At 38.9% G+C, this 23,268-nt stretch overlaps 1 protein-coding gene across 4 annotated transcripts in view; it reads left to right on the top strand.

Annotated features, from left to right (window-relative positions):
* FBN1 (fibrillin 1) overlaps positions 1–19,893 on the top strand; it is a 305,284-nt gene extending 285,391 nt beyond the window's left edge. For all 4 annotated transcript variants that reach the window (XM_069097991.1, XM_069097992.1, XM_069097993.1 and 1 more), the window contains 8 exons: positions 494–619; positions 1,109–1,231; positions 3,321–3,437; positions 3,656–3,784; positions 4,953–5,072; positions 9,604–9,835; positions 14,714–14,885; positions 16,306–19,893. In XM_069097991.1, the coding sequence (XP_068954092.1) occupies positions 494–619; positions 1,109–1,231; positions 3,321–3,437; positions 3,656–3,784; positions 4,953–5,072; positions 9,604–9,835; positions 14,714–14,885; positions 16,306–16,695 (1,409 nt within the window). In that variant the 3' untranslated portion in view covers positions 16,696–19,893. The remainder of the gene's footprint in view (positions 1–493; positions 620–1,108; positions 1,232–3,320; positions 3,438–3,655; positions 3,785–4,952; positions 5,073–9,603; positions 9,836–14,713; positions 14,886–16,305) is intronic.
* Positions 19,894–23,268: the final 3,375 nt, after the last annotated feature.

Raw genomic sequence — 23,268 nt, 5'->3', positions numbered from 1 at the left:
ACCTTAATTTTTAGCCCTTGTTTTAAACAATTAAAAAACAGGATTTTTTCATATTCTGAATGTGCAGTGCTGGGGAAAAAATGGTACTCATATTCTTGTTTACAAGATTTTGTATTGTGAAGTGGTGCTTAAGGTCACAAGGATACAAGTGAGATGGAATAGGATGTAATGAAAGTAGGGAAGCAAAGATCTTTAATACTGATTATCAATTTATTTTTCACTGTTTCACAATCTACATTTTCAAGACATTATTTAAAAGTACTTCTCTTAACCTGTTCATTTGAGATTCATTATTGTGTAACAAAGCCATTTGCTTTCTTTTTACAAGTTGTTCCTTGTTAAGTGTTAAATTTACACTCTCCTTTCAGCATTGCTTTTTAGAGATATGGTGTAGTTTCTTTAATATAAAATTCCAGTATGGTGCCAAGTAACCACTGACAGTGTCCCATTTGTGTTTTCTTTCTTCATTTCATCAAATTTCATCGACTCATAGATATTGATGAATGCAAGGTTATTCATGATGTTTGCCGGAATGGAGAATGTGTTAATGAGAGAGGATCTTACCACTGCAACTGTAACACTGGCTATACTCCAGATATCACTGGCACCACCTGTGTAGGTAAGTGATTTTGTCACTGAGAATTTGCATGTCTGTTCAAGTGCAGAAAAAGACTAGCAACCTGAAAAAAACCTATCTTCCTCCCCCCGCCTTAATTTAGCCTGTATTATTCCATTGTAAATATGGCATATTAATGGGAGAGAAAGAAAAAAGTTGTATTTAGTTTAAAAGCTGGGCCTGGAGTCAGGAAGACCTAAGTTCAAATTTGACCTCAGACACTTAATAACTATGTGTCCCTGGCAATTCATTTATCTTCTCTTTGCCTTAGTTTCCTTATCTGTGAAAAGGGATAATAACAGCATCTCCTTCCCAGGTTTGTTGTGAGGATCAAATGGAATAATGTTTATATAGAATTAACATAGTAGATACTATATAAATGTTTTTTCCCTTCCCTCTTCTCTTCCCTTATTTTTTCTGTAATAAAATATCACTGTTGTTAGTTGAAATCTTATCAAATCAAAAAGTTGAGCTGTCTCTTTTTCCCAATAGATCTAAATGAGTGCAACCAGGCACCCAAACCCTGCAATTTCATATGCAAAAACACTGAAGGGAGTTACCAGTGCTCATGTCCAAAAGGATACATCCTTCAGGAGGACGGGAGAAGCTGCAAAGGTAAAAATAGACATTTTTTCTTTGTTTCATTTAGTCTTTCACCTGCCACCCTTGCTCCATTCCCAGAAGCTACAGAGGAGACTTGATGCTACTTTCTTGCATTCAAGTGCTACACGGGGACCTCCTTACCACCCAACTCCTGTGACTGGTGAAGGGAGGCCAGGAGCAGGGAAGTCCTCGTGTGGTAGTGACAGCACCCATCCTAATTGACCACCTCTGCTTCTAGGGGTTCTTGAAGCAGGGCAGGATGGGCCCAAGGCCAGATCTTCTAACTTTTGGTGGGTGGAGTAGATTTATCTGATGGTCTCCCTACTTTGTCTCTTTGTCAGCTGTTTCATTCAATCAAGAAGGATTTTATGGAATGCTTACTACCTGCAATAGATAGCATCATACTAGGCAGAGGGGAAAGGACTATATGACACACATAGGTCTTGCTCTCTAGGAGCTTACAGTCTAGTTATAGTGAAACAAAGGTCTATCTTAACAGTCGGCATTTTTAGAATTTTGCAAAGCATTTCACATGTTATCTCATTTGATCATCATGACAACCCTGTCAAGTTGGTACAGTTATCCTCATTTTGCATATAAGAAAGCTAAGGCTGAGAGAGGTTAAGGGAGTGACTTGCCCATGGTCACACAGGTAGTAAGTGACCAAGGCAAGGTTTGAACTTGGATCTTCCTGACTCTAGATCCAGAGCTCCATACACTACATCACTATCACCACCTACCCACATGAAATAGTTATGTGTTGATATAAGGCTCTGTATGGTTAAAAAATCAGTTGGATAGAGAGTAAATGCTGTAGGAAGTCAAGATGGGGAGATAGATGAGTGTGAATCAGAATGATTGGGGGAAAGCTTCATTGAAGGAGGCAGAGCTTGAGCTTGGGCCTAAAGATATAGAGATTTGAACAGAGTTAAGTGATGGGAGCAGAAAAAATAAAGAAAGCTTTATTAATTTTATTAGTGATAAAATATGGTGCTGTATCTCTGTTGTTTATAAGAAACCAACGAGTTATCCATCCTAAATCTTTGCTGTCAGCTCCAGAATACCAGGACGATAGTAGTCAAACTTTGTTGTGTTGCTGTTTTGGGAAGAGGATGTGGAGACTTAGAGAGGAAACATTAAAGACAGGGAGAGAAGTAGAGTAGTAAGGATCAAAAGCAGGTTCCCCCTCCTAATATAAGCTCTTTTTACACACAGAAGCAATTTTGTGTTCTATTTGATCAGGTGGAATTATAAGAAGCCATCCAGAAAGCTAACATCAGACAGCCTTCCCGCTAAGACACAGAAGGCAAACCAGTTTGGGAGAAAAAAGTTCTTCCAATTTGTAAATCGATAGATACACATTTATTACTTTAACAGTTAGAAATAAGAACTTTGGAGCAGAGTTGCTGGCTGAAAAGTCACATAGAGTCAGAAGTTGACAGAGCTATAACTGAGTACATGCCGATTGTGTTCATAAATTTAGATTAAGGATAGTACAGAGATACCTGAACGTCCATAGGATTCTGCTTTGTGAGATTGCACTGAAGGACGTGAAGTATTTGTGCATAGTATTAGTTCCATAAAGAGCTGGGGTAAAGAATGAGCCCAGCATGTTCAGGGGCCTCTAAGGAGGCTCGCCTAACTGGCGTATGTATAGTATTTGGAGTGGGGAGACATGAGATTGAATGAGAATGAAAACTCTCCCGCGAAAAGCACATGATTCAAAAGCAGTAACATTATACTTCTCTTTTTCTCTTTTGGCCTGGAAATTTGTCAAAATTCCTAAGATTTGTCTTTGTTTCAGTTTATATTTTACCTTAAAAAAATTTCTCGCAGAATAATCTCTGCCTTAATTAAACAGGACAGGATTTACCACAAATGCCGAAATTTGTCTTTGGCCTAGATTGAGACTGTGCATTATATTATTGCCGCTAGACCATAGAACCTAGGGGCTTTTTTTGATTGTTTGCTTGCTAATTTGATGAATTCTGGTCAGTGGAGTTTTGGTACTTGCAAATAAGAATGGTTCGCCATAGTTCTTTCAGAACTCTTGCATTAGTGTTGTAAGCTGAAATCAAAGACCTCTCTTGTTGCCTTCTAGATCTTGATGAGTGTGCAACCAAACAACATAATTGTCAGTTCCTTTGTGTTAACACCATTGGAGGTTTCACATGCAAATGTCCACCTGGATTTACCCAACATCATACAGCCTGTATTGGTAAGTGGCATTCAAAGAACATTGGAGTAGTTTTAAGATTTCCTTTTTACTATTGAAGACAAGAAAAATGAAAACTAGAAAAACAGGTGTGTGGATATGTTTCTTGACAAATGCCAGGTTTGTTTCAACTTCTAGAGGGGACTTTTAGTTCTTATAGTATTCGAAACTATGTTGAAGAATTTAGAAAAACCCACACTTTTATTCCTTGTTTCTTATAGATAACAATGAATGTACTTCTGAAGTCAACCTTTGTGGAGCTAAAGGTGTTTGTCAGAACACTCCTGGAAGCTTCACTTGTGAATGTCAAAGGGGCTTCTCACTAGATCAGAGTGGAGCCAGCTGTGAAGGTAAGCAGAGAGATGGACAGACCACTTATGTGAGCAAAAGAGATGGGATGGTCTACCCAGGAGTGGAAGAGATAGCATAGACTGCACATCAGTCAGTTATCATTACCATTGTCAGTCTTCATTATTTTTTGTTGTTTGACATTTAATGAAACATCCTATACCTGCCACACTTAGAGGCACTGTGAAACTGTGAGATTTCATATGGAAAGTGAGAGCTCTTTTTATTCTCTTTGAATTAGTTCTTCCCCAAGATGCATCAAGTCTTACTCTTTCCCATTAAAGGACAATTCCTTACAAGTTTCTTCCAGTGGAAAGTAGCACACATTCAGGAAGAACCAAATACCTTGAGCCTCTAATTTTACTCAATAATGTTCTAATGGAAAGAGCGTGAGAACCAGCTTCAACCAACGCAGTATTCACAGCACTGATGGTCACTGTGAATATGCCAGCATAATTCTGAATCACAAAATATGACAGACTCTCCATATATAAAACAGAAACAAAACATTCATTCAGACACCAGAAAGCCAAATCCCAATACCAGGAAACCGAATCCATCACAGTAACAAAGAAGTTAATACACCATAGCACAGCAGGAAGCCACACCAACCTTTCGCCTTCCCACAAACAAACACTCACAAGCCTAGCTGTCATAGCAGGGGGCACACACTCACAAGACTAAATGACTCCTTGGGTGTGTCATCTCCTCCCTCCAGCTCTGACTTCCAGCTTCCTGTGGGCTCTGCTCCACACTTCAGCAAATTCCTCCCACCACAGGCTCCATGTGATTACTTTCAGCCTATTGGAGTCAGAGAAGACCTTCAAAGCAGGGAAGATCTTCAAATTCTCTTAGGCCTATTAAGGGGTAGGGAAGATCTTCAAATTCCCATTGCCATTACAACCTGAGTTCAAATTCTGTGTCATAGGAAGAATTGAAACCTAAGACCTTTAACTCCAGAAGTAGTTCTCTGTTTCTAATAGATAACACAGTGAAAAACTAAGCACAGGAGTCTGGTCTTAATCTTATAAATTTATTGACATGATGAAAGATGTTTTGGAAATATTAATCTGCCAGTGGAATATAATCTGGACTGAAGGATGTGAAAGGCAGGGTATCTAGTTGATTCTCTACCTTGTTAATTTAAGGATCTATGATTTCTTCTTCTAGACGTGGATGAGTGTGAGGGGAACCACCGGTGCCAACATGGTTGCCAGAACATCATTGGAGGATACAGGTGTAGCTGCCCTCAGGGATATCTCCAGCACTACCAGTGGAACCAGTGTGTGGGCAAGTAGTTTTTCCTCTATTAACAAGATAAATTGAAGATGATGTTTGATAGTCAAAAGTTCCTTTTCCTTGTTGAATACTATTGAGTTGGGCATTAAAGCTACAGATGCTTTAAAACTGCCCAAACTTAGAGCATAAATGAACACAGCCATCGGGAGAACAGCAAAACAAAAAGTCATGGGGTTTTTTTTGTTCAAAAATGGACTTCAGGAACCTGTCCTGGAATTTCAAACATTTCCTTGCACTCTGATTCTGTTCCATTGTTGGGAATAGTCCTGCATTCAGTTCAAAGAGTTGAGGGGGAAAAGGTGTTTAGGTCTTTTTTTAGTTCATTTCATTCCTTTTAGTCTTCTTTTAGCCCTAAATTTAGTGGTTCACCTTGTGGGCAATCTTATGCTGTTTCTTATTCAGATATATCAGGTAGTAACTACCTTCAGCATCCTCTTAGAGATATCTAGTCTAGCTTTTTTATTTTACAGATGAGGAAACTGAGGACTATTAAACTTAGAGACTTTCCCCAAGATCATACAGGTAGTAAGAAGCACAGCCAGTATTTGAACATAGCTTTCCTGAGTTCAGATGCAGTGTTCTCTCTACTATGCTTTAGTGCTGCCTCTAAAGGCTGGGAAGCTTAGAGGACAGAGCCAATAGCCGTAGAAAAAAATTTTCAGGAATACTGAAATCTTCCACTAAGGGAAATCCATAAACTCCCCATTTAAATTTCACATTGTGTTATTTGTCATTTTCTGGATCAATAAAGTTGTGGGAAAATGGTTCCTTCTGATGTAGATTTTATACACTGTTAGCATTTTAGATCTTGAAGGATCTCAGAGAGCATTTGGTCCCACCTCCTAGTTGTGCAGATGAGGTAACTGAGGCTTGAAGAGGAGTTAAATGGTCTGCCCACAGTCATAGAACTAATAGGGCTAATTAGTAGGGCAAACACTAGAACCTAGGTATTCTAATTCTCTGTCTACTAGTCTTTCCACTGTACTGCCTCCCCCAGAAGTGTCATCCATTCATTTAATAAGCATTTACCGAGCTCCTTCACAAATCTTGAAGATCTCTTCTCCCATTTTAGAAGACCATTACTATTAAGATTATCCCTACTTCCCAGATAGCCATCATTTCACAAGCAATAGTTTCTCCTCCAAAATCTCATTTGCTATGCTCCAAGTGAAGAGGCAGTCAATATTTGTCAGGATTTTAAAAAATCTTTTGTCTGCCTTAGTCTTCATTTCACGTGGTGAAATAATGAAATGGCTGAGATGACCAGTCCTGGTAAAATTCAACTTCAACAATTCTTTACTTGGATTTTTGTTTTTTCTTAGCATTTTATAAAAATGCCTTTTCTCATTATTGTTAAGGATAGTTTGAGAGAATGCCCTGGTTTTAATTATTGAATCTTTTGATCTGTGAATAATCACTGGCTCTGATGACCATTTGGGCAGGGTTGATCCACTTTTCTTTATGTAAACTCACAGAGTTTCTGATCTGGACAGGACCTTAGACAACATCTGTCCAACCTGTACCTGAAAAATAATTTCCCCCCTTCCCCCAACCAAGTCCTAGTCCAGGGGCCATCCAGGCTCTATTGGAAGACTCCAGTGATGGAAAAAAAATATAAGGCATATGTAACTAAAACTCGTAAGAGAGCCTGGTCAAATGCTTTACTGAAATGGTATGTCTACAACATTCCTTCCCCCCAGTCTGGTGATCTGGTGTCATAGCCCTGGTGTAAAAGGAAAGTTGCCCAAGGGAACAACTAGTAACTGTCAGAAAAGTTTAATTTAGCATCTTTCAAGGCAGTCCATTTCACTTTTGGACAGCTGTAATTGTTTAGGGATTTTCCTTTATATCAAGACAAAAGCAAACTTTGCAACTTCCGCACTAATTCTGTTCTCTGGAGCCAAGAAAAACAAATCTAATCTCTCTTTTCCCCATGAAAGCCCTTTAGGTACCTGAAAACTGACAGCTTATTTTACCCTCATTGTCTTCCCTCATCCAGGCTGAGCATCAGCAGTTCATTCAGTGCATGGCATGGTTTCCAGTGTCTTCAAAATCCTAGTCACAGTTTTCTGTATATTCTCCAGGTTATGCTTCTTTTAAACATTGCAACCAAAGTGCCATAGTCCTCTAGGTATGGTCTATCCAAGGGAGAGTAGTACATTGAGACAATGGATACCTTCCTTGTTTGGATACTGTTTTTATTAATGAAGTTGGCTAGTGTGATGTTAGCTCATATAGACCTTTAGTCCATTACAACCCATCGATCTTTTCCACTCAGAGGCCAAATTTGCCTCTGTACAATAATGTCTTTTCATATTTGCCAGTGTATATTCTCTTGAAAATGAGCCAAAACATTTATCTTTTCTAATCAGTGAAAATCTGTCTTCTCCCCCTCCTACTTCCCCGTGCACTACCTCCATTGAAAAGAAAGAAAAAGAGACCCTGTTACAAAGACACATATTTAAAACAAAATGCTATATTAGCTACATCCAAAAAAAATGTGTTCCAATCTGTACTTTTTGACTGTCTTCTCTATGGCAGGAGGTAAGTAGCATGTCAGAATACTTAAGTTAAGAACTGTCTTAACAGTACATTTACTCCCTACTGGAGCCAGTGCTGAAGTTCGTTGTGGATTTTAAAGTGGAATAATTATTCTAAAAGAATGGGAGACCCAGAGTCTTCAGTCTTCATGTTGGCTTGAAAAAGCTTGTTACCCTCAGGTTTAGTAGGCGTATCCCCAGTCTTGCAGAATCTGCCTCTCTTATGGGTTTTCCCCAGAGCAGAATACATGTACATACACTGAAATTTGCCCTTAGTTTCTCCACGCCACACTGAACTCTGCAGACAGTGCAAATACTCTTGGCAAGAGGTACATCTTGGCTCAGAGAAGCCTCTTCAGGGGTGGTGCAGACATGCCAGAAGGCACTGACTCATCCCCACTTCCACCTGGCTTTTAGAGGAGGGCCTGGAGAATGTTTTCAGACTTTTGAGAGGAATTACAAGTGCAATGTAGGCACTTTTGTTAGGATACTAGCAGGTGTATGTGGGGAGGCCTCTGTCAGAGAGGTACATTTCTTTCATGAATGTTATTGGTTTAGTTGTGAATTTTTCTTTCATTGTAAAGAGCTTGAAGAGTAAGTGAGTTCTCCATAAGTAATATAAGCCAAGTACTATATGGTACCGTTTTTCTTATCCCAGTTATATCTTAGCTCCAAAACTTTCCTTTTATTCATTTGTTTTTGCTTTTAGTTATTTTCCTTTTATTTCCTGTTATTGAGTTAATATGTGATGAAGACTGTACAACTGATATGTTCAGATGAGGAAGAACATTATAGATGCTTCAGAATGAAATTTTCTTTGTCAAAAACTAATATATTTGCAACTTAACTGAGGGAGGAAAGTTAAGTTCTTACTGCCTCCCCTCAATCACTTACTTACTGCACCCCCTGTCCCGCTCATACTACATCTATCCTGACTTACCTTCCTAATCGGTTAGTTTGGAAGTTGAAGTGCCAGCAGCAAGAGGTCTAGACAGATTTGGCTCTTATGCCTTGTGTGGGTACCTGATTAAAAGTCATTAACATGTGTTTTTTTCCCATAGAAATAAACAATATAAAAGCAAGAAAAAAATCAATGAAGTCTTTTTTTTTTTTACAGCCAGAGAATTTCTTTCCTCTTGCTGTAGCCAGATTAATAATATTCACTTCAAATTAATGGAAACTACCATTCAAGGAAGCATAACATTTTTTCGTAAAGGGAATGAATGAATGAGCATTTATTAAGTACATACTATCTCCATTGCTAACAATGATAAGCTCTGGGTACACAAAAAGAAAATCAAGATATTTCTCATTGAGTTCACATTCTTAAAAGAGGAGATAACTCACATAAAGAGGGTTTCAACTGCAAGTTATATGGAAAGGCCCAGTGGTCCATGTGGTGCAGCTTCAAAGCACATGATATCTTTAGTGTCATTTCCATTGATAAAATTTTATCCTTTGAACTTTTGGGGTAAAAACCTTCTTTCCTGGTTTTTTAGTAGTTGTGGCTGCTGAGACATCAGGGGCTACAGCACCTGCAGGGACAGTTGTCAAATCTGTCCACAAGGATTGCTCCTCTAAATGATGACTTTGGGGGCTGGGACTGAAGCAGGGCCAGTGATCTGTCAATGCTATGGGTCTTTTCCATGAAGCAGAACTGAGAAGTGGAATGACTTTTGGTGAAATTAACTCCATTCCATCTGAAGACTGTCCGTAGGGAAGTTTCTATCTGCTGTGCAGTATACAGTGGGCCCACAGCTCAAATGTTTTGTTGCAAACAAAATCTTTAAACAAAATGAATGTAAAAATTATAAAGTGTACATTATTTATTTGAATTCATATTTTACCACCTTTCCTTTCTCCTTCATTAGAAAAATTAGAAAAAAATAAAGAGAATTGAATTCTTTTTTTAAAAGTTATCTACAAAATCTTTAGAAATGTGACTGCAGTAAAAACATAAAATCTCTGATGCTTTTCCCTAGATGAAAACGAATGCCTCAGTGCACACATATGTGGAGGAGCCTCCTGCCACAATACCCTGGGAAGCTACAAGTGCATGTGTCCCACTGGATTCCAGTATGAGCAGTTTAGTGGAGGATGCCAGGACGTCAATGAATGTGGCTCAGCTCAGGCCCCATGCAGCTATGGGTGCTCCAATACAGAAGGAGGCTACTTGTGCGGCTGTCCACCAGGCTACTTCAGGATCGGCCAAGGGTAAGCACTCACTTGTCTATCATTTAATGAGCTAGTGATCCTGTCAATCCCATCATGATTAAGTAAATCCTATCTTGATTACATGTATGTTGATGGAGAACAGTCAGAGTCTACATAACCACCAAATCACTTTACACTTAACTTTGAAGTATAGTTTGGCATAGTGTTTAGAGCATTAGACTTAATGCTCTAAAGAAAATTTAAGTTCAAATCCTGCCTCAGACACTTAATAGCAGCACGATCCTAGGCAACTCACTTAACTTTCTTAGCCTCAATTTCCTCATCTTTAAAATGAGGGGATTTCCTTCCAGCTCTAAAATGATAATCTTAAGATGTTTTTACTCTTATGAAGATAGGTGTCCAGTTCTGTCAATTTGTTGCTTGAGGGACTCTCATGATCATCTTCATCATTTCTCCATTTCGGTAATGGAATGCTCCACCTCTCAAATTGTTACGGACCACTAGTCTGAAGTAGATCTGGGTTCATGCTACCCATTTGCTGATTTACTTCTTCCACAGGACTGAGATTGTTTGGACATGACATGCCAGGCTAGTAGAAATTAGTGAAGAAATAGTCTGCTTTTGAGGTCATACAAAAATCACACCTGAGACAGTATGGTATAACATATAGAGTACTTAGATGCTTAGCTTAGCTGTACGGCCCTGGGCAAATAACTTAATCTCTCTGGGCCTCCGTTTAATCTATAAAATTAGGAGTTTGGATGCTCTTCTGAAGATTCCTTCCAGCTCTAAATCTGTGATTTATCATCCCATGATCACATACAAATGTAAGCAGATTTGAATCTACATAGAAATCATAAAAACGAACATTTTTAAATGATAGCTGCAGTGTGTAACCAAGAGATTATTCTTCATTAATTTATGTTTTATTTTTATGTGGCCTGGAGGATGAGATTAAAAATTGTTCGATGAGGCTCTTTCCTCTACTAAAGGGATCCATCAGCTAAAAGCTGGAGAACCTGAGGCTTAAAGAATGTAAAGCAAAGTCCTCCCTTGCACTTTTGCTTGAGAGGGGGAAAAGGATGCCAGAGTTCTTATTTTAAATTGGGAACACTCTGACATTTTTGTTTAAAACACCATATTATTCTCACCTGGGTGGTCTTTGGTTTTTTGACACACTGTTATCAAGTGAAAGAATATTCTTTTTGTTTGATGAGCATCCCACAAAATGACAGCCCCTAGACAGAGATTCCCAGATGTTTGTGTCCAGTATTCAGAAGCTTTCTATTTTGCATAAGTTTGATGCCAGAAACATTTTCCCAGCTGAAATTGAGGCTCTCTGACTTGGCCACTGGCCAGTGGATTTGGTAGCCATGCTTCTTGAAGGAGATGCTCCTGGGACATGGAAACACTGGAAGTGGGGTCCTGAGAAAGGAAGCCAAGGTTACCAAATCAGATTTTATTAAATTTAACATGCAACTCTATTAAATGTGTCTGCACCCCCACATAGAGTGTGAAACCTTTACATTATTATTGTCACATGGTTTATATAGAAAGATAAAGAAAGGAATCTGTAGGCTGTGAAACAGCAGGGAGACTGTTGAAGAAACAGCAAAGCACAAATCTGTTTCCTGACGTCTCTCTTTGAACTCTAAGGTAATGGACTGTAGAAAATTGGCTATCTCCTTATATCCCTTCACCCTTTGGTGGCAAAATTTCTTGAGAAAACCATCTGCAATCTATGCTTCTACTTCCTCCTTTCTCCTTGGATTCTAAAATATAACATGTTTTGACTTCAAACCCTATCATTTAACTGAAGGAAACAGCTGGTGGCCCAGTGAATAGAGGACTGGACCTTTAATGAGAAAGACCCGAGTTCACATTTGCCCTCAGACACTTACTAGCCATGTGATTCTGGGCAAATCACTTAACCTCTGTCTGCCTCAGTACAAATAATTGTACCTACCTTACCTACCTTGCTGTGAGGATCAAAAATGATAATATTTGTAAAAAATGCTTAGCACCGGGGCAGCTAGGTGGTGCAGTGAGTAAAGCACCGGCCCTGGAGTCAGGAGGACCCAAGTTTGGTTCCAGCCTCAACCACTTAACAGCCACACAAAAAAACTAGCTGTGTAACCTTGGGCAAGTTACTTAACCCCAATTGCCCTCCAAAAGACAAAAAAAAATACTTAGCACAATCCTGACACATAGTATATAGGTGCTATACAAATGTTTATTCCTTTCCCCTGAAACTAACCTATCCAAAGTTACCAGTCATCTCTGATTTGCTAAATCTAATAGCCTTTTCACAATCCTCACCTTTCTTGACCTCTCTGCAAACTTTGCTTCTAGATACTCTAGCCTCTCTAGATTTTCCTTTAAGTATGGAAACAAATAATACATATATGTGCACATGCACCAGATACATACAGATGTTCAGACCCAAATGCAACAACTTGCCCATTTACAAATTGCTGCATCTCTCTGTGAAATATAGGGAAGAAACTGACCAAATTCAGAAAATTTTATTTTAGGGATACTCAGAATCAAGTCAGATTATTAAAGCAAATAGTAGTGATGTATACTTAAAAGAGCTTCTGAATTTAGCGAAGTAGAATTGATACAGTGGATAGAGAGACATGGAGTCAAGAAGACATAAATTCAAATCTGCTTCAGTCACTACATCTGTGACCCAGGGAAAATCACTAAAAACCCAGTCTGCCTCAGCTTCCTCATCGGCAAAATGTGGATAAGAACAGCACCTAACTCACAGGATTTATCCTTACAACAAGTAAGGATAAAACAAGATGATATTTGTCAAATGCTTTGCAAACCTTAAAAGCATTATATAAATGATAGCTCTTGTTATTGTGAAATGCTTTTAGAATTCTGAAAAGTAGCTGAACTAATTTCCTTTTAGATGTAGATTTATTATTCTGCCTGGCACAAGTCTGAGTTTTGTGTTTTTCACATCTTTGAATGGCTCTCACTAGTTTCCTTCCTTTAAGCAGAATTCATGTGGCCATTTGTAAATGTAAAAATGAGCACATTTTAATATGTGGATCATAGTGCATGAATTAATTACGTACATGTGTTATATCTTTAAAGCGTATGATACCTACGGCTAATTGTGAGGATCATTAGTACAGATATTACAGATTACTAGATAATCCACCCAGGGTTTTACTCCCCTTCGATTCAATTCTATTCACTAAGCATTTTTACATACCAGGCACAATGTTAGGCAATAGGATGACAAAGAAAAAATAAAATTGTCCCTGCCATTATGGAACTTTTATTCTGTTGGAGAAAGACAACATATATACATATATAGGTAATCTGAAAAAGGAGCTTTGACCTTAAGAGCCTGTAGGTCATTTTGTGTTGAACCACAGGAAAGTAGGTTGGCACACTCTTCCAAGTAGCAGCATCAGTGTTGCTTTGATTATCAGTCCCAAAATGGAGACAAAAAAGGCGAGTGGGTGAGTAGGCACAGTGACAGAATAGATTCCAATACCTGATGTATTTGAAGTACTTGTCCTTAGCCCAGTTCAGCTCAGCCCCAAAGCTCACTCCATTGTTGGGAAGAAGGAAGGTTCTTTTTTGTTTTTCTGGACTGTTGTCTGGAATGGATTAAGAGATCAGCAAGTCATATGTCCAATACCTGAGTCTTCCTGATGGTCAGGACAGAGATAGGTGGAATCCTGGGTCTAGACTGGTAATTAAGAGATGAAGCATGTTTAAGGCATCTTTGCAGCATCTGAAATAATTAACACAGAGATCAAATAAACTGTTATTCAGTCATTTCAGTTGTGTCCAACTCTTCATGACCCCATTTGAGGTTTTCTTGGCAAAGGTACTAGAATGCTTTACTCTTTTCTCCACTAGCTTATTTTATGAGGCAAACTAAGGCAAACAGGGTTAAGTGACTTGCCCAGGGTCATAAAGCTAATAAGTGGCTGAGGCTGGATTTGAACTCAGGGAGTCTTCCTGCCTCCAGGCCCAGAACTCTATTCACTGTGCCATCAAGTTGTCAAATAAGCAAAGGTGTCAAAAGCTAGAAAGTATTTCTAAGAGAGATGGTGAATTTAGATTTTTTTTCCTATCTTTCCAGTGCTTTTTCTTCAAATGATCCCCAGTGAAATCTTTTGGAATGTCTGATTTCCAGATAATCACAAGATTCTAATGCAGTGAATAAAGTTCTGCATTTAAAGTTGAAATACCTGGCTTTGACTTTTAGCTCTGATACTTAGTTCTTGTGTGTTACGTATCTTTCAAGTATTAAAATATTGTGTTAACTTTTTTGGGCCTCAGTTTCCTTATTTTAAGTTAAGGAGGTTGGATTAGATGACCTGTAAGGTCCATTTTAGCTCTCAGGCTGAAGTTCTAAAACCTTAGAGCTCATCTAGTCCAGTATCCTTGCCCAAAGTGTTGATTCACCCCTTACCTCTAATGTTGGGGAACTCACTACATCAAGGAGGTGCAAACTTTTGTATAAAGGGAAGAGAAAGACTGGTTCCTGGGGACCTTGAAATCCACAAAAAAAAACCAAAAACTCACTTATCTGCACTATTTCACACATTCACTTCCCCCCCCCCCCCCACTTCTTTTTTAATGCTAACTGCCAGCTGATTGCTATATTACATTTAGAAAATAATTCAACAAAGAAACAGGATAGTAGAAAGGAAGTGACAAAAGCTGCAGGGAGATAGGGAATTCCCCTGATACCATAGGTCAAGCAAAATAACCTCTAAATGATAGGTCTTAGAACAGGAAGATAATCTGAAGGGGCAGTATGCAGTCTAGAGTTGACTCTTATCAGTCCAAGAGCTCATGCTTTGTTTAAATTCTGCACGTGATTAATCCTTTATCTTATAGTCTTGGTGAAGAATTTATTTGCCTCACTTCCTTCTTCAGGCATTGTGTTTCTGGAATGGGGATGGGCCGGGGTCCTGAGGCTCCTGTCAGTGGAGAAGTGGATGACAATTCCCTCTCACCTGAAGCTTGCTATGAATGTAAAATCAATGGCTACCCAAAACGTGGCCGGAAACGGAGGAGTGTTAATGAAACTGATGCCCTTGATGCAGAAGTAAGTGAGAAAAGAGCCTCTTTCCTGTCTGATCCCTCTTATTGGGGAAAAGCCTCTGGGGCCCTGGGTTTCCCCCACAGAGATGCTCTAAAGTGTGAAGGAATTGCCAGAGGAAAACCCAACCCCTTAATTAGATATTTCAACATTCCCTAGGATCTAGACTGCATTTTACAAGTGTCTGTGGGGCTTTCTGAAGTTCCTTGCTGCTCTTAGGGAGTGGTCATCTGAAGATTTTCACATACTTGCTCATTTCCTCTGTCTCGCCAAACAAGAATGTTAAACACCCACCCAAAGTCTGCCCAAAGTACAAGGCCTGAGAGCCAGGACAGCAGGTGGGCAGAGTAGCAAAGTGACATCGTGTGCCCCAAATGAGGACGCCAAGTCCTGGAAGCAGGAGGTCACTCTGCTGAAAAGAGCCATGTGGAGTGTGTGGGGAAAGTTGGATGGAGGGCAAAAATAACACTGAGCTCTAGCAGCCTGGCTTCCTACGCCTTACGACGGCTGCAGCCTTAGAGTCGATTCTCAGACACAAAGACATCTGGCCCTGGGGGCCACATAATCCAGTACATATGTTCACCTCCTAGTACAGAGAGCTGAGCAAGAATTTCAGTTGGAATTGCTGGCTATGGGAGGATCATCATTTGGAATGTACATATTTAGGATGTATGGTTTTGAATATGTGAATAAAATTTTTAAAAGTAGGTCTATCCTAAAGTATCTGTGTAGCAGCCCAGTGTCAATAGAGATTGAGGTGTGGCCCTCTAAAATTAAAAACAAAACAATTACCAAATAAGACCCAACTATAGGTGATTTCACATTGGTTTATCTCTTGGTCAGTTTATGATTTTAATATTAAATAATTTTACCCCTGTTGTCTCTCTACATGGAAAGAATAGAAACTGCTAAATTTAATGGTCAAGGGAACTATAGTCACCCTACCTCTATTGATAACTTGTCTGACTTCAGGCAACTCACCTGGTCTCTCTCTGTAAGCTTCAGTTTCTTCATCTGTAAAATAAAGAGATCAGATTTGGTCTTCCATTATTTTAGCTAGGTAAAGTTTTAAAGTTTCCTGACCATGCATTTTCAACATGGCAAATGGTTTGGTAGGTAGAGTACTGGCTTTGGAATCAGGAAGGACTTGGGTTCAAACCCTTCCTCTGACACTGTGTGGTTATGGGCAAATCACTAAACTTCTCTGCCCCTTAGTTTCCTTATCTATAAAATGAGGGGACTGGATTAATGGTGTCTAAGGTCTTTTCCAGCTCCAAATCTAGGAATTTGTGATCCTATTGTGCCGTTTAACATCACTATTGTGATGCTAAAGATCTTGTCACATGAGAAAATTTAAAAATGCTTAATGTTTATTTTTAAAAATAGACTCAGAAGAAACTAATTATAATGTGTCCTTATTCCACAGGATCAGCCTGAGATGGAAGCCCCAGTGAGTCTGGCAAGTTGGGATGTTGAGAAGACAGCTGTCTTTACTTTCAATGTTTCCTCAATCAGTAACAAAGTTCGGATCCTGGAACTCCTTCCAGCCCTTACAACTCTAACAAATCACAATCGATACTTAATTGAATCTGGGAATGAAGATGGCCTCTTTAAGATCAACCAAAAGGAAGGCATAAGCTATCTTCACTTCTCAAAGAAGAAGCCAGTGGCTGGAACCTATTCATTACAAATCAGTAGTATTCCTCTTTATAAAAAGAAGGAACTTAACCAGCTAGAAGACAAACATGACAAAGACTACCTCAGTGGTGAACTGGGTGATAACCTGAAAATGAAAATTCAGATTTTGCTTCATTAATTCACCAACCAAAGACCAAATAATGAAAAAAGCAAAAAAACAAAGATAGTTAGGTAGAACTGAATGTTTCTCCCAGTCAGATTCTCCATATCATAGGTACAGTCTTTCACGACTACATTTGTATGCGTGAGCACTATTGTATTATTACATAAGCAAGGTACAGGATGAATACCCTAGCTCAAAACAACCACTTTCTCAGGCTTCTATGAGTGTAGCTGAGCTGCCTTGGCATGATGTATAATGATATGTTGAATCTTGAAAACCGGGACATATTTCCATTGGAAGTTGGCCATTGATGCTGAGACATGTCATCCTTTCAGCAGAGGTACATGAATGTGCTTTCAATTGATGGACAGTTCAATTTTTTAAAATTTTTGAATTTTGCTTTTCCAACTACAACATACTAGGTCAGCCATTTATAATATCTATTTGGTGCTAGTAATTTTTCAAACTAGATTTATAAATGCACTGTAATATTTACACAACTTAGAAGCCAAATTGCAATTATTCAGTTTAAATATTTCATTAATTCAGTCAACCAAAGTTAGCTCAGTAGCTTATCTCAGTTATGACTATAATACAGTACATGTAAATTAAGTGTGTGTATACTGTAATCGTGCTATTTTTATCATTGAAGCGTTTGTAAACTAGAGTAATAATACCCTTAATGTGAGGGTTTATAATGGTGCTTATTAAGACCAACTACTTGTTAACTATACACCAACCTAATGATGAAATGTCTGTGACTTACCCAAAACTGCACTGAGGTCAGGAAGGGCCAGTAAACATTCTCAGCCATCAGATGACCCTCAGTGCCCACCGTACATCTTAATATTGTGTAACATGTGCCAAGAGTACCCATAATCATCCTTATCAATAAGGGCTCAATGTCATGAATGTCACAATAAAACAGTCTCTTTTTTTAGTTTATCCTATGGCTTGGTTTTCTTGCTCAAAGTCCTGGAGTGAAATGTTTAGACTTCAGGTCCTGTGGTTATTGGGGCCGTACCAAAGATTAAATTGAGCAAGATTTTCCCAGTTTTAAGTCACTGCGCCTGTGAATCACAGCTTCTAAAGACGCCTAGCTTGTAACACCTGGAAGACTATAGTCTGGCATATGTACATACAGGCAGTCTGCTGTTTTGTTCACTGCATTTGATAAAGAGTAGAGAAAAAAAAATCTGACGTCCACAATTCCACACAGCAATTAAATTATTTCATTTTAATGAGTTACTCCACCAGAAATTCAGATTGTGGCTTCCCTTCTGAAACGTGACCTAATTAATCTTGTGACTTGGGAACTTCAATAGTTCCAAATACTGTTAAATATAAAGTTCAGTCATATTCTGAGAACATGTGTTTTTCATTACCAAAGTTTTATCTGCTAACCCTGCCCTGGCCCCCAACTGTTGGCAAGCTTTAGGTGTTCCATTTTCCCCCCTAAACATCCATTGTTAGTCAATTCCATTCTAATTAGAAAGAATAATTGAGCATTGAGTCCTAGAAAAAGCAATAGCTTTTCTTTTCTGGAATGTATAATGTGAAAATGCCAGTATTTTTGATTTTTGAGTGCAATAATATATTTTTAGCATGATAATAGTCAACTGATATGGAACAGTTAAAAAAAAAGAGGGACGTTTAACAGTTTATGGCAGTGAAAATACAAGAAAATTTGAAAGCTGCTTCTTAGTCTAAGGAAGAGAAGACTGAGGGTGACTATGGTAGTTATCTTCAAACATTTATAGGGTTGTCACATGGAAGAGAAGTTTTTTTCTGCATTACTCAAGAGGACAGAACTCAGGAGAAAGTTGAAGGGTAGCTTACTCTAAGGAAAGACTTTCTCAGTTTCATAGATTCAGAGGTAGAAAGGAACTTAAATGATTGTCTAGTTGGAGCTATCCACACTGCCCACCCCTTGGTGTAGTGAACTCCCTGCCACAGGAGGTATTCAAGCTCAGGCCAGGTGACCATCTATCAGGGATAGCGTAGGAAGAATATTTTGCATTGAGAGGAAGATTGGAATGGACAACCTCAGGTTTCTTCCAATTCTTAAAGTCTGTGATCCTGTAATAGGAGTGCATGCATTGTAGTTGTTAGAAGGAAACATGTGTAGCATTACAGCACAACAGTTTATGGAAGGGAAATATTTTTTGATAATTCAATCAGTGTAGTATTATCTTCAGTAATGGGTTTTCTGCATAACAAACATAACAGTATAAAATGGAGTTGGCACATAGTGGATCACTTTGATATTTTTAATAGACTAAGTCTGGATTTTATTTATTCCAGGGCCAAAAATTTTTAACAGCATATTTTCCAGGATTTCTAATGCTTAACACTTTCCTGGTCCTATCATTGTAAATATTCCTATTGCAACAAGAACTCAGAACTCTTTTAACCCTGGGGTTTAAACCCTTGTCTTTCCTTTGATTTCATCTGATCTTTCCACATTAATTTGACAAGTTATAGAGTTTGGTTTGTATCAGTCTTTCAGAAGCTTGAAAACATTTGGGGGAGGGGGCAGGGGAGGATGGCACAGCAGGGAAATTTTGTCTTTCTGCCCTGGCCTGTTTCATTGGCCAATACTTATTTTTTAAGTGGAGCTGAAATGAACCCAGCTGGCTTTGTGAAACATTTTGACATGCATAAACAACTACATTTCAGTCCAGCAAATAGCACTTTACTAAGCCAAAGCAGCCTTGGGCACTGCCATTACAAAGATCATTAACAACTTCTAGAAATCACATCTGTTTTGTTAACTGGTAAAGATGAGCCAAGTTAGGTAGGACACAGATTCATTTAGCATTTGCTATAACTTTACATGAGACTAGTTAACTAGGGTCTGTCAGGGATTTCAGAATCACAGTAGAACATTTTAAATGTGAGTCAGATTTGTCATTCGATTCACTTCAACAAGCATGATACCTTTAAATGGCTTGAAATTTAATTTGGAGTCATTTTTTCATTTTTGGTTTTACTTGTAGGTCTTAAGCATACTTTTTTTAAAAAAAAGTTTAGTTTCTTAATTGTTCTTGAACTTGAATTGATATTTGGGGATGTTATTTTTAAATGTTTAGCAGATGTACTGCTGTTTGGTGGATTATGCACCTATGTATGACTGAAGACAGTGTTGTTACATCTTGCAGTTTAAAATAATGTATTTGTAATAAGGGTCATCAAATAAACCAGTTACCTTCATTTGGCTTGGTACTTTGGACTTGCTAAGCCCCATATGTGACAAAATAAAGGTTCTCCAGTGTTCTCCTGGGTTTAGAGCCAGGAGCCAGCTGTGATTTTTTTTTTTTGCTTTGCAGATTTCAGTGTGTATAAGGTGACTTGGCTTACTTTTACAACATTGGATCACAAATAAAATTTTTGGCCCATTCACACATGTCTATAGAAGCCTGAGTGCCTTACGACAATGTCATGTAAACTTGACAACTGACATGTATTTGGCAGAATATGGCTATTTCTACAAATTCTGTCTTTCCAGCTTACTTTTAATGAATTCAGAATGTTTCTTTCTGCAAACAAGGACGCTGACCTCACGCAAGGGTACAGGCTTTTTATGAATTCTTGGTCTGAAATGAATTCTGATATGTAAAAATTAGTGTCAGTTTTATTTTCTGCTTGGAGCATCAGGAAGGAACCCCTTTTCAGTAGGGGTGAATCATAGCAGGTAAGTGGATGATTTTTTTTTCCTGCTTAATATCCATCCTACCCAGAGAATCTTGGCTCCTCAGCTCATAAGACCTTCAGGCTTCTTGTTTCAGTGAAGTGTATTCTTTGTTTTTCCCCAAGACATTTCCCCTTCAGATACAGTTTATCAAACTGACAAAGTAATTCACCACCTTTTTCCTTGTTCTTTCTTGGGGTGGATGCCAGTCACAACCACCTAACCAGAGCATGTCCTTCTGAAGCTCTCTGAAACTGATGTTAGCCAGCAAGGTATGACTTAAGGCAGAGCAAATGCAAATGCCCCCATAATTCCCACTCTTCTTTCTTCTCCCTCCTTTTTTTCCCGCCTCTCCCTCCCCTACTTTTTTACAGTTATAATGGAAGTTATAGTTTATTGGGCAGAAATCAGGAAGGGACTCCATTTCCTTTTACTTTTAAAGTGTTCTTCTCTGGGGTAATTTAGATCAAACCAGGCTTATCAAGTTACTCCTTCCTCTGAGTTGATGCATTCAGATGTAAACTGATAATCACATCTTCCATCAGTTCTGCCGGATATATGTAGAGAAAAAGCTCTCTTAACATTGTTGCTGAATAGGTAAACCAGTATGATCTTGGAATATCAGAATCACAAAGGCCAGACTTTGACTTGTCTATCTGTAACTGGTAAAATCAGCTTGATGTTCAGTTCTCCATTTTTGTCTTCCTTTGAACCCAGAATAACTTTTATTGTACTCCATCAATCAACAGATATTTTGAAGTACTTATTATGTGTCGGGCACTTAGGCCCTGAGGATATAACAATGGGATAATACTATTCTCAGGGACTTCAGATTCTGTTGGGGAAAACCAGTACAACATATACAGAATACAAAGTAGTTGGGGGAAGAGCACTAGCATTTAGGGGACGAGGAGATGGAGGTGGTGGAAGGAAATAGGAAAAGCTTTTGTGAAGGTGGTGTTGGAGGTGTTCTTGAAGGAGTCTATGAGAACCCAGAAGAACTGAGTTCAAATCCTTGGACAAAGGTAAATCAGTGAACCTCTCTGTGCCTCAGTTTTCTTATCTGCAAAGTGTGGGAATACTCTTTTTCATTCATCTTTATACCTGCCCTAATACTTGCTCCCCTGAACCAACACACACATTCAAAGACTGATGACCCATAGTTCTCTATCCAGTGTGTTTCTTCATTATCAGAGGCATTAAACAAACACACCAAAAGAACAGGGTTCAAAGACTAATGGCCAGTCATCTAAAGTTTCCTATACAATTTCTCTGTTTATTGATCAGTGGAGGTAGTAAAGCTGTCATTTTTTTGAGGTCTTGGATTCCAGGAGAGCTCACCCCTAGTCCAAGTAAGTCTTGCTATGTTGAGGATCAGATGGATCAGACAGAATCAGAAGAGAGCTCACAGCTTACATTTAGACCAACCCATATCCAACCAGGAATGTCTTTGACAATATCCCTTACAAGTTGTCCAGCCTTCCTTTAATAATCAAGACCAATGCCTCCTGAGATAGCCCATTTCACTTCCAGATGGTTTTAATCATTATGGAGATGTTTCTCAAATCAAGCTAAAAATCCCAGTATGGTTTTAACGAATATCCAAAGAATTGAAGTGCTCCATTGTTACAATATCATGTTTCATTACATATTTGTGACCTATTTCCTTATCCTCAATTTCTCCTTTATTGGGTGGTCTGCTGTATATTCCCACCCCCATATTGCTTCTATTTCTCCTGTGATCCTCAACCAAACACTCCATCTTTCATCCCCCTTCATGAATTTCCTCCAATGGTAGCATTGTCTTTGTATCTTTGGAAATTCAGAAGTTACTAAATGAAAAACAAGAACTCCACTGGGTTTACCAATAGGATAGATCATCTGTCTTTAAGAAGGCAGAGTTTAACTCCATCAAAAATAAAGTGCAAGTGGGGCGGCTTGTGAGTATAGCGCCAGCCCTGGAGTTGGGAGGACCCGAGTTCGGTTCCGGCCTGAGACACAACACCCACACAAAAATACTAGCCATGTAACCTTGGGCAAGTTATTTAACCCCAATTGCCCTCCAAAAAAAAAAATAAAGTGCAAGCAAAGCTTAGAGAGATACAGGAGTCGGCTCATTTAAAAGGAAAATGAAATTCAGTTTTATGCTAATAGTAATCCAAAGTGCTTTTATGATGCCCTGAAGGCTATTTATAGGCCAAAAACCTACAATGAATCTCAACCTATCAGTGATGGAGCCATTGATTAATGAGCTCCAGACATGATCCTGGAGAGATGGGCTGAGCACTTCCATGATGTTCTCAACAAACTCATCAACCAATACTGAAGCCATTGACCATATACCTCAGATTGAAGTCAGTCCTCTAGCAGAATTTCCTACTGAACAAGAGGTCCTGAATGCCATTAGGCTTCTCTTGTGTGACAAAGTACCTGATGCTGATTCTATTCTAGCAGAGATTTACAAGGCAGGGAGTCCATTGTTCTTACAAAAGCTGACTGAAATCTTCCAAATTATATGACAAGAGAAGGTTATCCTCCAGGAATTCAAGGATGTCCCTGTCTATATATCTCTATAAAGGAAAAGGAAATAGTGTGTCCTGTAACAATCATGGGACGGTGATATCTCCCTCTTAGTGGTTGCCAGCAAGATTCTTGCCAGAGTCCTCTTTAATAGGATGATCCTTCACCTGGAAGATGATCATCTACCCAACAGCCAGTGTGTCTTCAGAAAGGACTGAGGAATGGTCAATATGGTATCTGCTGCCCAACAATTCCAGCAGACATGCCAGGAGCAGAATAGAACAATCTGACCAAGGCCTTTGATGCTGCCAGTCATGAGGGCTTGTTTAGCAAAAATTTGGTTGCCCAGAGAAGTCCATCAGTATTGTACACCAGTT

This window comes from Petaurus breviceps, unplaced genomic scaffold (assembly GCF_028583685.1).
Source record: "Petaurus breviceps papuanus isolate PSGF00001 unplaced genomic scaffold, PetGlider_PUasm1.0 37, whole genome shotgun sequence".
Taxonomy (NCBI): Eukaryota; Metazoa; Chordata; class Mammalia; order Diprotodontia; family Petauridae; genus Petaurus; species Petaurus breviceps.
This window is presented reverse-complemented; position numbering and strand designations above follow the sequence as displayed.